Raw genomic sequence first — 16,744 nt, 5'->3', positions numbered from 1 at the left:
TAAAAAAAGCAAAAAAAATAAAAGGGGTGTAGCTCAGAGATAGAATCCCTCTGGGTTCAATCTGAAGAATAAATAGGAAGAAGCCAGGCGTGGTGGCACACGCTTGTAAGCCCAGCATTCAGGAGGCTGAGACAGGAGGATCTGGGTTCGCAGCCAGCCTCAGCTACTTAGTGAGGCCCTGTGCAATTCAGTGAGACACTGTTTCAAATTAAAGAATAAAAAAATAGGGCTGGGGGTGTGGCTAGGATGTAGAGCGCCCCTGGGTTCCATCCCCAGCACCATCCTCAGTACTACAAAAAAAAAAAAAAAAAAGAATAGGAGGGAAGGAGAGAAGGAAGGAAGGAAGGAAGGAGGGAAGGAGGGAAGGAGGGAGGGAGGGAGAGAGGGAAAGAGGGAGGGAGGAAGGAGGGAGGGAGGGAGAGAGGGAGAGAAGGAGGAAGGAAGGAGGGGAGGAGGGAGGGAGGGATGAAGGAAAAGAAGGGAGGGGGGAGGGAGGAAGGAAAGGAAGGGAGGGAGAAAGGAGGGAGGGAGGGAGGAGGAAGGGAGGTAGATAGATAGATAAGGCCTTTTAAGGAGCAGCTCCAGCCCTCCCCAGTAGGCACGATGGGGGAAGGGGGATGAGGGGCCCCAAGTGTCCCAGAGCCATGTTCTCAGAGCCTGATACACTCTCATGGTGAGCTTTGAAAAAAAGCTTGACCAAGTTTCCTCCAGGGAAGGAGGTCCAGGTAAGGCTTAGAGATCCACAAAAAACCAGCACAAAAACTGTGACCTCCTATAAAAGAGGGGACAGAACAGGACCAAATTCCTGACTCCAGACTGTGATAAGACAAAGCATCCCTGCTATTCAAGGGCTGGTGAGTACCAGTTCTACCTGGAGAATTCCTTGGGCTTTGTCAAAAACAGAGGAGGAGGGGGGCACCCCGGTGTTACCAGGCGGGAAGAGACTTAGTAGCCCAGGATCTGAATAGGAGGAGCTCTGCTGAGGCCCAGGGTGGTCAGAAAACCTCCACCACATGAACTAAAAGAACGTGGGAGCAGGTGCTGCCTCGAGGACCAGTTCCCTTTAGGGGTGTCTAGGAGTCCTGGGGAGCCAAGCCTCCCATGGCGGCCTGGCTGTGCCACTTCAGCCCAGGACACAGCAAACAGTTTCTGCAGTAGGAAGCCTGAGGGCAGGAGGGAGCAGGAGTGTGCAAGGCTCCAGCTGACAAACTCTGGCACAGACAACCTCCTGAGGGAGCGGCCTCAGCACAGCTCTACCTTCTGGGGAAGTTACTGGGGACGGATTCCCCCCGTGAAAGGGAGTTGGGACTGATGCCCTGACCACTTGGGGCCCCTATGCCTCTCTCCCAAGGCAGCACTAGTCAGCTGCTTCAAGCGGGGATGTGCCAATGGGCATCCCAGAGAACCCCGAATGAGGGCACCATTTCCCCCAGAAAACCAGCTTGTCAGGATGGGTCTCCTGTGCTCAGGGAAGGGAAGGTTAGAGAAATTAAAGGGAGCCAGGCATAGTGGTACATATACCTGTAAATTCCAGTACTTGAGAGGCTGAGACAGGAAGATCGAGGCTCCAGCCCAGCCTCAGCAATTCAGCCAGGCTCTCAGCAACCTAGTGAGACTTTGTTTCAGAACAAAAAAATAAGGCCGGGTATGGTGGTGCACACCTGTAATCCCGGTACTTGGGAGGCTGAGACAGGAAGATTGCAGATTCAAGGACAGCCTAAGTGAGACTCTTATCAACCTAGTGAGACCTTGTTTCCAAATAAGAAATAATATGGAGCTGGGAGTGTAGCTCATTGGTAAATGCCTCTGGGTTCAATCCCCAGTCCTAAAAAAAGAACAGAAAATAATAAGGGCTGAGGGTATAGCTCAGAGGTAGAATGCCCCTGGGTTCAACCCCCAGTCCCCTCACATATACACACAAAAATATATAAATAAATAAAATTTAAAAAGATTAAAAAGTTGAAAAGGGGAGGTTAAGATGTTCCTTCTTTCCATGGTTCACGAACTTCTCTCCCTCTGTCCTCTGTCTTCTGGTCTAACCCAATATTAAATAGAGAGGACAAATGAGCTTGGACCTACCTACTTCAAAAGAAACTTTTGGAAATTACCTCGGTCCAAACAAGGCCTCTTTCTGCTCCTGTACAGATGGGTGGGGCAGCGGGGTCTCTTAAGAGCGTGTCTTTCTCCCTCTACAGAAGTGAAAGCAATATATAAAAGCATTGGCTGTAACTGAAAACCATTCTAAGAGATTACTGTATAACTCTCTTTTTTTTTTTTTTTTTTTTTTTGGTGGTACTGGGGTTCCTGGAAGCCCTTCTACCTCCGGGCTACACTCCCAGACCTATTTTATATTTTTGAAACAGGGTCTCTTACGCCAGCGCGGCTGGCTTCGAACCTGCCCGATCCTCCTGTCTCCGCCTCCCAAGCGCGGGGATTACAAGCGTGCGCCACCACGCCCGGCTCTCATTCTCTTTAATCCTTAAAATTACCCTCTTAAGGTATTACTCAACAATTTCTCCCTTCTGTAAGAGGAAGAAACCAAGGCCTAGAGAAGTTTCACAACTGAGCTGGGCGTGGTGGTGCACTCTTATAATCCGGCATTTGGGAGGCTGAGACAGGAGGATCTCAGTTCTCGGACAGCCTCAGCTACTACTCAGTGAGGCTAAGCCTCAGCTACTACCCAGTGAGACCCTGTTTCAAAATAAAGAATCAAAAATAGGGCTGGGGGTGTAGCTCAGAGGTAGAAAGCTCCTGGGTTCCATCCCAGTACCACAAAAAAAAAAAAAAAGTTTCATAACTGGCCCAAGTTCACACCACTTGTTACGTGGCCAGCCAAGATTCAATCCCTGGGGGCCCGACTCTGAATCTCACCATGCAACCCGTCTCAGGAACTGCTGGGCTGCCCCTGGCCCTTGGTGGAGGTCCCTGGCCCCTCTCCTCTGTCCCCCACCCCAGCTACAGGAGCTCCTGAGCTCACAGTTCACCAGCTCACACGCCTGCCTTGTCTAGAAGCCGGCAGGATGCCCAGCCTCCACAGAAACACCAACACAGCCAGCCAGTGGGAGAGTCTCCCAAGAAGAGGAGCAGACTTCCTTCCCACCCAGCTTCCTGGAACACTGGCACTGCCCACATTTCTCTGGTTGAGAGCAGAGAAGCAGCTACTGGCTACTACTGGCTACTGCCCCCTGGAGCCCCCTTTCATGAGAAATCAAGGGCATCTGCTGGCTTCTGTGGACTGGTGGCCTCACTTTCAATTCATCTTCTGTAAAAGTCTATTTCCCACCGTGACTTGGCACTGCTAAGAGCGGAGGGCTCTGGGGCTATCAGCTGGCTGTGTAACCATAAGGTCATGCTGTGAAATGCCCTTGGCAACTGAAAGGAGGGAGGTGGACCATGTGTTTCTAGAGCAGTTTCTCAACTTCTGTCCTATAGATATTTTGGACCAGATATTCACTGGGGGGAGGGGCTGTGCATTGTAGGATATTTATCATCTTCTCTCTCACCTCTACTTTCTAAATGCCAGTAAGACATGCTCACCCACCAGTCCACTGAGGGGCAGAATTACTCCTCGTTAAAACTTACTGCTCTAGCCGGGCATAGTAGCACAGGCTTGAAATCTCAGTACTTGGGAGGCTGAAACAAGAGGAACATAGGTTCAAGGCCACTTGGGAGGCTGAAACAAGAGGAACATAGGTTCAAGGCCAGCCTCAACAATTTGTGAGGCCCTCGGCAACTTAATGAGACCCTGTTTCAAAATAAAGAATAAAAAAAAAAATAGGGCTGGGGGTATAGCTCAGAGGTAGAATGCTCCTAGGTTCAAGCCCCAGTACCACACACACACACACACACCAAAAAAAATAGTGTTCTAAAGGAATAGTAACACACACACACACACACACACACACACACACACACACCTAGAAATCCAGAAAGTAGAAATTCTTACTCTTTATGATAGGCTGGGATAGGCCTTTGCAAACAAAATTTCCTGGCCCCAAATGTCAATAGCACTAAGGTTGAGAAAACAGCTTTAGAAGTAAGTGGCAGTGGCCCCTCCAGCGCAAGTATGCGAGTACGCGTGGTGCCAGCTGGAAGCATCCAATAAACTCCGGGATGTGACTTGCCACGTCCCACCCCTACTGCTTTGAAATGGCAAAGATAGACAGCACACAGAGTTAGAAAACAAACCAAACCTGCTGACTTCAAAACTCCACAATGATAATGAGGAACCTCTTATCAAGAGTTGGTCTTTTGAACAGGAAGTATCTGAACAAAGGAAGCTCATTTTCTGGGGCCAAGATTTTTTGGCATATCAGATCTCCTACTCAGCTGCCACATCTTAACCATGCATTTCATGTTGCTCTGATTCCCTCTGGAAAAGAAGTCGCCAACTAGCCCCAAACTCTTGGGGTGCTAGAAAAGTTCAACTCTGAAAAGAGATTAAAAAAAAAAAATGTTGACTTTGGCTAAGCAGCCTCAGAGAGTATTCATTCATTCAAGGATAAAGAAAAAAAGTGCTTCTTAGTGTTGTCTGAAATAGGATTTGGGCAATACAAAACTAATGGATGGTTAGCAAAAGCTACAAAGTATTTCTACCATAAATTCCCTCCTAGGCAGGACAGTATTTAGGATACTAAGAAGTTACAAATAGAACAAGTAACACATTGTACCTGCGGAAGACAGTTAACCCAGCCACAGTCAACCTTGTCAAAAATAATCTTGTTAAGGTTTTCATCAGTAGTTTATTCCCACCACCTCTGTCTATATGGGGGGTCAGTGGGAATTGAACCTGGAGAGGGGGGTGTTTTACCTCTTAGCTACACCCCTAGGCCTATTTGATTCTGAAACAGGATCTGGCTAAATTATAACACACTGACTTGGAATCAGCGATCCTCCTGTTTCAACCTGCCAAATACTGGGATTACAGACGTGTGCCACCTGGCTGGTTCCCTCCATGACTTTAATCCCTTCTTTGGAGGTTAATGGCACTTGGAAGGTGTCCAGAATGCATCAGGGTTTCCTTGAGGTCTCTAAACTCACCAATCCATGGTGACACTCACTCTAGGCTTCTGTGGACATAAATTATCTCTTCCTAGAGCCTTATCTCTCCAGATAACTGTCTCAGTTTGTTTCCTACACGGCATCCAGAGGGGCTTGAAAATTTAATTCCTTGTCAGTCTTGACTTAGGACCTTCTGAATCATCTTGCTTCTCAGATACTCCTCTCAAGTCCAGAATGGAAGGTGGCCCCCTTACTCAGACAGCAAGGAGCCTAAGTAAGCTCTGTGTATTCCAGGATTGGTATTAAATATGTTACCAGTGTATCTGTAGTAAAACAATGTCTATCATAATTCCTAGGAGCCAAAAATCTTGTATCGTGTATATTTATTTACCTCTGTAAAATTAATCTTCTGTTTCTCCAGACATAAAAAGCTAGATTGTGGAGGACAGAAAATGCCCCTCCCTCTCCCAGTCAGGGTCAGCTTCCGGCCCTGCCTGGGTGGCCACAGCCTTATTCTCTAAGGGTCCAGCCCTCACTCTGCTGCTTTCTCCGTGAAGGTCCCTTTTTCATTCTTGCTCTTCCTGACCATCTCATCAATGGCCGGAAACCATGGTGACAAAATTTGAGGGCCAGGATTCTCCCTGCTATGAGGGAAGAACTTAGTGTCTCAGGTATGGTAGAAATGAAGCAATTGCCAGGAATGTTTCAAGGGCAGCAACAGGGACACACAGGAGGGGGAGACGGCAGAAAGAGGGGGCAGCATTTGTACTGAAAGGCATTAAACAGAGAAAAGGCAAACTGTGTTCAGGGCCAGTAAAGGGCACAGACAGAAAGGCCTGCTGTGAGAGGGCATGACAGGGGAATGGCAACTCAAGTAAGTCTTTGGGGAATGAAAAGATGGAGGGGAAGAAGGGGCTGCGATGAGAGAAAGGGTCAGGGAGCATGCAATAGCCAAAACAAGAGTTGTGGGAAGCTTCTGAAACAATCCAGTCCAGTTCCAGAAAGAAGAGAAATGGGGAAATCTTCAGGAGGCTTCCGAAGTAACCCACAGACCAGTTGGCAAAGGTGTAGCAGTCAGAAAGGAAAGTAGGTAAAAAGGAATCGGGGCTCCCAAAGGAAACGGCCAGTGGGTACTGGCGCCATTGATCAACCCGATGGGAGAACTAGTTCCACTTTTGCACTCACTGGGTGGAGATGCTCTGAGCATCCATGCATGGACACAGGTGTGAGCTAAACCACCGCTCATGTCCTCCAGAGGTAGGCAAGCAAGTGGTCAAGAACATGGTGCTCTTACAAAAGATAGTGACCTTGGGCAAGTTACCCTGTGCCTCAGTTCCCCATCAATAAAAAAGGGATGCTCATAAAATCAGCACTCTTCTCTTGGGTTCATAACATGTTACTACCCTAACCTACGTGAAAAGCTTAGAATGTTGTAATCCCAGAATTAGGAAGGCTGAGACCAGAGGATCGCGGTTCGAGGACAGCCTCAGCTACTCCTTAGGCCCTTTGCAACTCAGTGAGACCCTGTTTCAAAATAAAGAATAAAAAAATAGGGCTGGGGGTGTCACACTCGGAGGTAGAATCCCCCTGGGCTCCATCCGCAGTACTGCAAAAAAAATAAAATAAAATAAAATAAATAGGGTTCGGGGAGCCAGGCATGATGGCACACACTTATAATCCCAGCATTCGGGAGGCTGAGACAGGAGGATCATAGTTTACCGACAGCCTCAGCTACTTAGTAAGTCCCTGTGCAACTCAGTGAGACTCTGTTTCAAAATAAAGAATAAAAAATAGGCCTGGGGGTGTCACTCAGAGATAGAATCCCCCTGGGTTCCATCCTCAGTACCGCAAAAAAAAAAAAAAAAAAAAAAAAAAAAAAAAAAAATAGGGCTGGGGGGGGTATAGTTTGGAGATAGAATGCCCTTGGGTTCTATCTCCAGTACCACACACACACACACACACACACACACACACACACACACACACACACAAAGAGTTTAGAATGATACCAGGCACACACTAGATGCTTTGTGTTTATTCTTGAGTGCTAAGGTTTAAATCAGCAAAAGTGAGCAAATAACTCTTACTCTCATCCTAATCCCACAGAATTGTGGGCTTGTCCACTGGAGACAAGTGCTGCCCGTGGGGCAGGTCTGAGCAGGTGATCAGCAAAGCCCAAATCGAGTCCTTTGTGAGACTCTAAAATTCAACTCAAAACTTCATTCTTCTCTCCTAATTCTTCCTTCCATCAGCTCATCCTCTCCGATACTCCTCTCACTCCTTACTTAATGGTAGATGAAATGAAATGAAATAGCTTTGCTCACCTAAGGCAGCTCTGCTCACCCAAGCTGGGGAGTCAGAATCCTCAATCTGACACCTGGTGATTAAAGGACTCAATCGGTTCTGCCCCAGTTGGTAACTTAGGGGAAACACACCCAGATGTCTTCCGGGATATTCCACAGGCTGCAAGGTGTAGAAAAGCCCACGGGACAGGTGTTTTCACATTGTGATGTGTAATCATCACAAGCCCATAGAGTGGACAAGGCTGCATCATCTGGGTCTTACAGAGAGACATAGGAAGTTCAAAGCGGTTCAAGGTCCCATGGGGAGTAAACCACAAGAAAGAGATAGAGAACTCACTTCCAGATCACCTGGCTACCGCTCTTTCTACTCTGCAACCCAGGAGATGACCTTGATTCCAGGCCCCATCAGTGGCATCATTCCAGGAGTCCAGACCTAGCCTCCTCCAGACTGGGGCAGAGTAAGCTTGTAAAAGAACTCAGATACCCTGGAGTGCCCAACTGAGACCTCCTGGGATTAATGACCCTCCACTTTGTGTTTTAGGACCTGCCAAGAGGTGAGAGTCTTCTCCCCAGAGTTAACTCCCTCCATCTTGGGCAAGGAAGCCTACAGGAGTTACCACACGGAGTTCCTGCCAGCTCAAAGACACGTTTTTAAATAAACTGAAGTAAGGCCGAGGAGGGGCCAGAGAGTAACAGCGATTTTCCAGCCGAGTAAAACCCAACTAAACCAATGCCTCTGCTCCCCCCACCTGTCCGAGGTTCACTGGCCCTGGCTCTGAGAACATCAAGATTATAACCTGTCATCTTCTCCTATGCCCTCAGGACGGCCGGAATGGGGATGTGGGCAGGTCGCCCCGATGAAAGATGGCAAGGGATTTTGTCTAAAGTGTGTTCCCCACTTCACTGAAACTTCAAGTATGCAATTGAGCAACGCTCAGCCTTTGCCTCACAGATCTAAAACAACCCTTCCACCGTCCCTCTCTTGACCATCCCCTCTCCCAAAACCTAGCCAAGGCCTCAGGCCAATAGCCAAGCCTTTAATCCCGGGTATTCCAGAAACTCAATTCTCCCCGGAGTGAGAGCGCTCCCAGGCTGGCCCCGACCCACCCCCACCTCCACACCCCGAGGCTGGGAGAGGGAGGCTCGCGGCAGCGCCGGGGGCTCTTTCTTATGTAAATGACCGGGCCAGCCGCGACCGCACCTCGCTTTCCAGGGACTGCGCGGAGCGAGGTGGGCACCGACGCATCTAGGCCAGGCGCAGGCCAAAGTTCATTTTCGGAATGGCAGAAATCTCAAGAAACCCAGCAGCGAGTTTCTTGCAACTTTTAAGGGCAAATCAAAAAGCAACACCCAAAGTCCGCCCCCTACTCGGAGGCGGCCGCCCCCCCCCCACTCGGAGGCGGGCCGGCGGCCCCAGCAGATCTGCGCGGGAGTGCGCCCCCTCGCCGAGCCTCAGTTCCGGGCACCTCAGTTCCGGGGAGGGGGCGCGGCGGGTGGTTCCTCGGCGCCCTTTCCCGCTCCTTCCCGGGCCGGCTTTTCCTCTGCTACACCTCCGCAGGGCGGGGAGCAGCTGCGTGGGGAACCCTGCGCCTCCTGAAGGAGTCAGTAAGCGCCGGAGGCCCCCGGCGGCTCCACGCGGCCACGGAGCCTCCTCCCCCAGCTACAATTCGCCCCACGTGCTCTCGCCGGAACTCGGGCTGCAGAAGGTGGGCTCCTCCCACGTGGCCCAGCGGTCCCGGACTACGTGCCGGGTTACCCGCCCCTCCAGAAACGAGGAAAAAAGGGTAGTGGGGGAGCGGGAGCGCGCAGGGGCTCGGGGAGGGGGGGCCCGGCGCCTCGCACGCGCGCACCGGCCTGCGGGTGCCCAGCAGACGTGGCTTCTCGCGCCCAGGAGTTTCTTAGCTCCCCAGATTTTTTTTTTCCCCCCGAGTCCCCAGCCCTGAGTGAGAAGACAGCGAGAGCCCGCCGGATCCAGGAGATTCCTGGAGACCGCGCAACTTTGTCCGAAGCGAGCCAGCCGCCCGGGCCGGGCCCACTTACTTTTTGCACTTGGTTCTGGTTGAGCTCCGTGAAGAGGCAGGCGATCATGTGCGAGGCGATCATCCTGCCGCGGCCAGACGGGGTCGACTCGGAGGAGCGAGGCTGCGGCGCGTAGCGGAGAGTCGGGTCCCTCCGCCTCGTACCTGGGCTGGGCTCGGCTGCCCGGCGGGGAGCGGGGAGTCCCGGCGGCGCCCAAGGCTAACGGCGCTGGCTAGAAGTGTGTCTGGAAATGTGTCTTCGGAGTCTCGGCTGCTGGCAGGCGCCTGAGTATCACTTCTGGCGACGTATCTGGTTGCCCAACGTCAGAGCGCTAACTTCAGCCTCAGGGTCACTAAGGCTCAACTTGGGAAGAAACGCAGACCAACTCCACTAGGGCGATCGGACCTCTCGGGCTCCGGCTCGCGGACCTTCTTAGCTGGGTGACACGGCGAAGCGAGCGGTGGCCCGGGACTCCAGCGCTCCAATTTTGGTGCAACAATGTGGCTTATTGAGGGGCTGTCCGCTCGCGGGCCGCCGGGTCGGTGACGCGCGCGCGCCCATTGGCTGCGCCCGGAGGGTGTGTGCGCCCCCTGGCGCGGCTCAGCCAATCAGCGCGCACAGCCCGCGGGCGCGGCCGCTCAGACACCCGAGCCGCCGAGCTGGAGTGGCGCGCCCGGGGCTGGGGGCGGGCCCGGAGCCCGGGATGGGACGTGTGCTCCGTGGCAAGAAGCTGGGACGCAAAGGCGCATGAGCCACCGCAATGTCAGGCTGGTCCGCGGGTGGGGGGCGCGTGATCGCGGACCCAGGGGATGTGAGGCGACTGGAAAGACAAGTCACTGGACCAGCACATGCCCTGTACGGAGAGAGACACACGGTCTGGTATCTGGGGATCACAGGAGGGGCTCCCTGGCCACATGTCTGAAGCATCCCGGTTCACGCCTCTGTGGCACCATGGGTCTGCGCAACGCTGATGCGAAGTAGCCGCTGCTTACTGTCTGTCAAGGCATTACAAAAATCCGCCCAGCTGTCCCTCACACTACTGATAGGATGGGGGTGTCATTATCCGGTTTTATAGATGAGGAGACTGAGGCACAGTGAGTTGAGAGATTTGCTCAAAGTGGCAGGTGGAGAAAGCAACCCAAGTCAGTCTGACTTTGATATCTCTTCTCTCGCCCATTCTCAAACCCTGCCTTTCTAGGTGTCAGGGGAGTCCAAGGAGAGAAAGGAGCCTCGTTTCAACTGGGAGGCTAATAGGTGTGCAGATTGGGTGGGGTGGCTTACTGACGCTGAGACATTTCCAGCCACAGTTAATGCCTGGCCCATCTGACTCCAAATTTACTTATATTGGTAAAAAGGCTGGCGGTGAAACACTGGCCTCAGCATACACGAGATGGGTGGAGAACCGCAAGGCTGGGGTTGGAGAGGTCACAGCAAAGGGAAGATAAAGTCTCCCCCATCCCCTGGATGGGGGAGAGAGAAACTCAGAGGTTTCTCTTTCTCTCAATATATGGTCCCTGCAATGTCTAAGATATTATTAGTACACAAGAAATGAATGGCCACTGTTAGAAAAGAATATACAGACAAACAGAGCCAGGTATGGTGACACACACCTGTAATCCCAGTACTTGGGAGGCTGAGACAGGAGGATTGCAGGTTTGAGGACAATCTCAGCAACTTAGTGAGGCCCTGTTTCAAAATAAAAAGGGGGTCTGGGGTAGCTCAAAGGTAGAATGCCCCTGGTTCAATCATATTCAAATAAACAGGAAAATAAATCCATGAGCAGCCTCTCTGCCAAATCAAATGCTGTGTACCCCCTGCCAAAACACATCCCCGCCACTCCTTCCCTTCCCTCCGGTCAGTACTGGGTCTGAACTGCATTGGTCCTAGTCACCGTGATGACCTACATGCTGCCGATCTTGTGCTCTCTTCGGATCCCTGCCCTCGTCTTACCCCACCTCTCAGGGATGCTGGGGACAGTGGATCACATCCGCCACCTGGACACGCCTCTCTGGCCCAGTCAGAGCCAGTGCTTCACTCAGACACTTAACCCCTAACCTCACTCCTCAGGCTCCTCGGCACCAGTTTTCTCAACTGCATGTGCTGGAATATTCCAAGGCAACCTTCCACCCCACACTCTGATCTGGTTACATTCTCTCCCTGAGCGAACCCTCCCAGCCCCGTGACTATTATATCATCTACATGCAGGTGACTCATAAAAGTAAATCCACGGCAAGGACCTCTCCCAGGGCTCCCGGCTTATTCTCTACATGGCATTTGCCATCTCTACCGAGGTGGCCAGCATCACACACTTAATGATGTAAAGCTGCACTCAACTTTTCTCCCCAAACCTTTTCCCTTCCCAGCTGTCTTGACACGCACCCTCGAGTCCAGTCATCTGACCTATCAGAGTCTGGCCGCTTCTCTCCATGCTATTGGACACTTCTTTGCCAAGCCTCCAGAGACTTGGCCAGAATCACATCACCACATCCCTCTGCTTCCATCCTTGCCCACCTCCACCCTGACACCTGTAACCTCTTCTTCACTCAGGAGCCAACATGCTTATTTTTTTTTTTTTTTTTTTTTTTTTTTTTTTTTTTGGTGGTGGTACTGGGGTTCCTGGAAGCCCTTCTACCTCCGGGCTACACTCCCAGACCTATTTTTTACATTTTCATTTTGGAAACAGGGTCTCCTAAACCAGCGCGCGCGGCTGGCTTCGAACCTGCGCGATCCTCCTGTCTCTGCCTCCCAAGTGCGGGGATTACAAGCGTGCGCCACCACACCCGGCCAACATGCTTATTTAAAGAGCAGACCAGCCGGGTGTGGTAGTGCAGGCCTGTTTTAATCCCAGTACTTGGGAGGCTGCTATAGGAGGATGGCAGGTTCTGGACCAGCTTCAACAACTTACTGAGGCCCTCAGCAACTTAGATCCTGTTTCAAATTTAAAAATTAAATAGGGCGGGAGGTGTAGCTCAGAGGTAGAACTTCCCTGGGTACAATCACTAGGAGTATACACATACACAAATCAAATGCAAATTAAACTCTTTCCCTGGCTCAAAGCCATTTGGTGGTTTCCAATCTTAGAATAAAAATATAAAAGCCAGGCATGGTGGTGCATGCTTGTAATCCCAGCGTTTAGGAGGCTGAGACAGGAGGATCGCAAAAGTTCGAAGCCAGCCTCAGCAACTAAGGCTCTCGGCAACTTAATGAGACCTTGTTTCCAAATAAAGTATAAATAGGTCTGGGAGTATAGCCCGGAGGTAGAAAAGCCCTTGAGTTCCACCCCCAGTATTGTCGGGGCCCACTGGGCTGGACCGAGGTGGCACCCAGGCTTGTTGCCAGTGTGGACTCAAGATGGCGCCTGGGCTTGCAGCCAAGTCACGAGGCTCACGAGGCTGGCGGTGCCATGAGCCTGCGCAGTGAGCCCTATCAGGCGCCTTACGGATGACTAGTGACGCAGCGCCTCGTGCTACCACCTGCCCGCCAAGGAGAAGGTTAAAAATGCGCATGCCCTAGCGGGGAAGAGAAGAGGGTTGGTGGACAGGAAGAGCAGTTCCTTGGCGGACAGCTCCGGGCTCCGAGCTGGGACGGACATGTTCACAAAGCCACCACTGTGACCGGTGTGTGCTGCAGCAGAGACGTAGAGTGCCACAGAGGAGGGTTGGTGGAGTAATGAGGGAGGAGATAGAAGACTGATGTTGTTTTTACCTGAGAGGGCGTTGAGAGAGCATTAAAGAGGAAGGAGCTTCATCAACAGAGTCGGCGTTCGTGTGTTTCTTCCCTAGGCTCTGCTGGTCAGAGCCCTAGGGACGCGACACAGTATCACACACACACACACACACACACACACACACACACGAATAAAAATTTGAACTCTTAACAGAGAACACTAAAGCTTTAAGGTTCCTGCCTCCCTCTCCATCCCATCCCGTAAGACTTTCTCCAGCACAGTGCTAGGCACTCACGCTTAGGCATTTTTGCCTAGCTCGCTCCTACCTAAGGGCCTTTGCTCTTCTTCTCTTCTCTCTGGAATATGCTCCGGCCCTGTCTCCAGCTGCCTTTTCCTCTTCCAGAAGGCTCATGTCAGATATCACCTCCTCAGGGGGCTTTCCCTTGACAGTTTATCTCAAGTAGTTTATCCCAAGCCACTATTGCCTGGCTCTCATGAGTCCCAATTATTTATTTATTTTGGTACTGGAGATTGAACCCAGGGTCATTCCACCTCCAAGCTACAACCCCAGCCTTTTTTATTGTTTTGTTTTGTTTTGAAACCAGATCATACTAGGTTGCCAAGAGTCTGGCTCAGTTGTTGAGGCTGGTCTCAAACCGGCAGTTCTATCTCAGCTTCCCAAGTACTAGTATTACAGGCAAGCACCTCCATGCCATAGTCTCCTCTCCTTAGAGTGAGTTACGAGAGGGCAGGGCCGATGTCTATGTTGTTCCCTCGTTTTTGGAGTAACTAGAATGGCACCTGTCACGTGGTAGGCATGCAATGGTGTTTATTGCATCTTTCGTTCTCCTTTTACACTTTTATTGATGCACTGTAATTATATATCATAATGACATTCCGAGCGATAGAACCGTGTGTGCTCATAGTGCTTGGTGCGTTTTCATCTGGATCCCATCCCGCTCCCTACCCTTCCCTGAACATATTTTTGAGATTGGAATTGATAACTCTGCATACGTACATAGCATTATTTGAACCATTTCCTTCATCAAGTCTCCCCTTTTCTCTCCCTCTCTCCCTCCCCAAATCCCCTTCTACTATTCCACTGAGTTTCTCCTCATTTATCTGAAGCCCCCTTTGTTTCCCCAATTTCTCTCCAGCTTCTATATATGAAAGAAAACATAAGACCCTTTACTTTCTGAGGCTGGCTAATCTCACTTACTAATTGTTACCAACGGGCTCAGTCCTGTGGGGGCAGCAAGTCCACTCGCGGCCGGGAGCCTCAGAAAGATGGGGCAAAAGGCAGGTGAAGTTCTGCAGAAACTTATCTGCAGCAATTCTTCCCCTCTATGAATTCCTTAAGTTTTTAGGTACGGCGCTTGGGAAAGAATCTGAGGTGGACAAAGGCTTCTTGAGCCAATGACACTTTATTACAAAAACTCCAAGAAATTTATACCTTTCACCAGTAAAGTTAATAGTAAGAGGAGAGGGAGGTGGGTGTAATCATTGTGAAATAATAATGAATGACATGTAAACAAAGGTAATAAAACTAGTCCTTCAGCTGGCTGTTGATCTTCGAGAGATTGACTCCTGACTCTTGATTCTTTTCCAAGGTCTTTGCAGATAAGCAGTCCCAGGGGGCCACTTCCCAAAATAAACAAGCATGGCCAAGGCTTGGGGGTTTCTCGGGGAATCTTCTTTGGCTTTCTTGGAACTTTCCATCTTTTGGGCTCAGTTCATATAGCAAGTGTGGGGAGACATGGTGATTCAGGTGGATGTGATAAAGTTTCTCCAGGTGTTGGCATTTTACCTTCTAAATCTGAAAGCTTAAGCAAACTCACAACACAGTTTTGCAGACAAAATACCACAAACAACACCACAAAGTTCTTGGTTTTAATTGTCAGATGTATTTCCTTAACTGCTGAACACTCTTCTTTAGACAATAAGCCTATTAAAAGTCTAACCATCTTTAATAATCCATTTCTCTGTCACAAACCCTCTGCAACCTGCTTCTAACTTTCTAATTCCTTTCTCTCCCAGTTGGGACTTTCTTATGATAAGCTCTTCTTCATGCAAAAATGCTTTTCTTACTCTTACACGGTATTTCCTTTCCTTCATACATATATATTTAGAACGTCTGTCCTTTATTTTGTCATATTCATTAACCATGCGGTCAGCCTCTCTGTCTTCAGGAATATTTACACTGGGCGTAAAAGTCACCAATCTTTTTCCTTGAGTCTATTGTATTTGGGCAACTAAGTTGTTTATCAACTAAATTGCTTTAAGGTCACACACAAGGTTTTTATCTTCTCTGTCTCTAGGCAGGATCTCAAGGGTAAACAAAGTTTCCTTAAACTAAACTACCTTACCGGAGTTAATAGCTTAACCTAAGTTAGTGATAGTGAGGGTCAGAGACCCTTTGTAATTGCTGCAGCTGGAATGCTTATCACAGCATCTGAATTCTGGCCAGTTTTTATTATTATTGAGCAGAGCCAAGGACGTTTAGGCAAATTATTAGAGAGTTTATTTCCACGGACTCAGTTTCTATTTATAGTCCTAATTTCACATCACTGGAGCAATTCGTGTAGAAAGTTAAAGGAAATAATAGTGAAGGGTATCTAAAAGTGGGGGGTACTTTGGCCAGAGACGACCCTCTTTCTCGGGGCTTTTTGCCGATTAACTATGTGGAGTGGGGGGTCTCAACACATAGATGCCGAGGCAGCAGGATGTCTTGGCACTAATAATCATCTCTAGCCAGGTGTGGTGGCCCACACTTGTAATCCCAGTACTTGGGAGGTTAAGACAGGAGGATCCCAGGCTCGTGGCCAGAGCCTCAGTTACTTAGTGAGACCCTCCACAACTTAGTGAGACCTTGTTTCAAAATGAAGAATTTTATTTATTTATTTATTTATTTATTTATTTTTTTTTGGTGGTACTAGGGGTGGAACCCAGAGGCTTTCTACCTCCGGGCTATATTCCCAGACCTACTACCTAATATATATATATATATATATATATATATATATATATATATATATATATATATTTTTTTTTTTTTTTTTTTTGAAACAGGGTCTCACTAAGTTGCTGAGAGCCTCACTAAGTAGCTGAGGCTAGCTTTGAACCTGTATGATCCTCCTGTCTCAGCCTCCCCAGCGCGGGGATTACAAGCAAAAAAGGGTCTGGGGTTGTACCTCAGAGGTCAAATGTCTCTGGGTTCAATCCACACTACCACGAAAAAAACAATAATAATAATAATAATCATTGTCATCCCTAGTTCCATCACAAATAGAGATAACAAAGGCTTACATTTTTATAATAATGCAAACAGAGAGAATATAGTTTTATGTGCTTTAGGTATTATTCTCCAATCTTTCCCACCTCTCTATTCCCAGTTCATACACTCAGTATCTCTCACCTGATTATAGCTGCCTCATAACTGGGCTTCCTTCCTTAGATGTGCATACACCTTAAGTAGCCAACAGACTTAGCTAGCCAACAGAGTTGCTTAAAGAAGGAAGAGCCGGTGTGGCGGCGCACACCTATAACCCCAGTACTTGGAAGGCAGAGACAGGAGGATCGCAGGTTTGAGGACGGTCTCAGCAAGTAGTGAGACTCTCATCAACCTACCTGAGACAGTTTCAAAAGAAAATAGAACTGGAGGTGTAGCTTAGAGGTAGACTGCCCGTGGAGTCACTCCCCCCAACATACACACACAAACAATAAAAGGAAGTGATATGACTAGATTTACTTTTGT

The 16,744-nt window shown here is 49.5% G+C and overlaps 1 protein-coding gene across 1 annotated transcript in view; it reads right to left on the bottom strand.

The window, feature by feature from the left end:
* The window catches only part of HK2 (hexokinase 2), a gene marked incomplete at both ends in the record, with an annotated part of 66,788 nt that extends 57,381 nt beyond the window's left edge, over positions 1-9,407 (bottom strand). Inside the window, one exon of the mRNA XM_080711125.1 lies at positions 9,345-9,407. Coding sequence (XP_080567251.1) covers positions 9,345-9,407 — 63 coding nt within the window. The remainder of the gene's footprint in view (positions 1-9,344) is intronic.
* Between the last annotated feature and the right edge of the window lie 7,337 nt (positions 9,408-16,744).

Source organism: Muscardinus avellanarius (assembly GCF_963383645.1).
Source record: "Muscardinus avellanarius genome assembly, chromosome: 15".
NCBI classification, from domain to species: domain Eukaryota; kingdom Metazoa; phylum Chordata; class Mammalia; order Rodentia; family Gliridae; genus Muscardinus; species Muscardinus avellanarius.
This window is presented reverse-complemented; position numbering and strand designations above follow the sequence as displayed.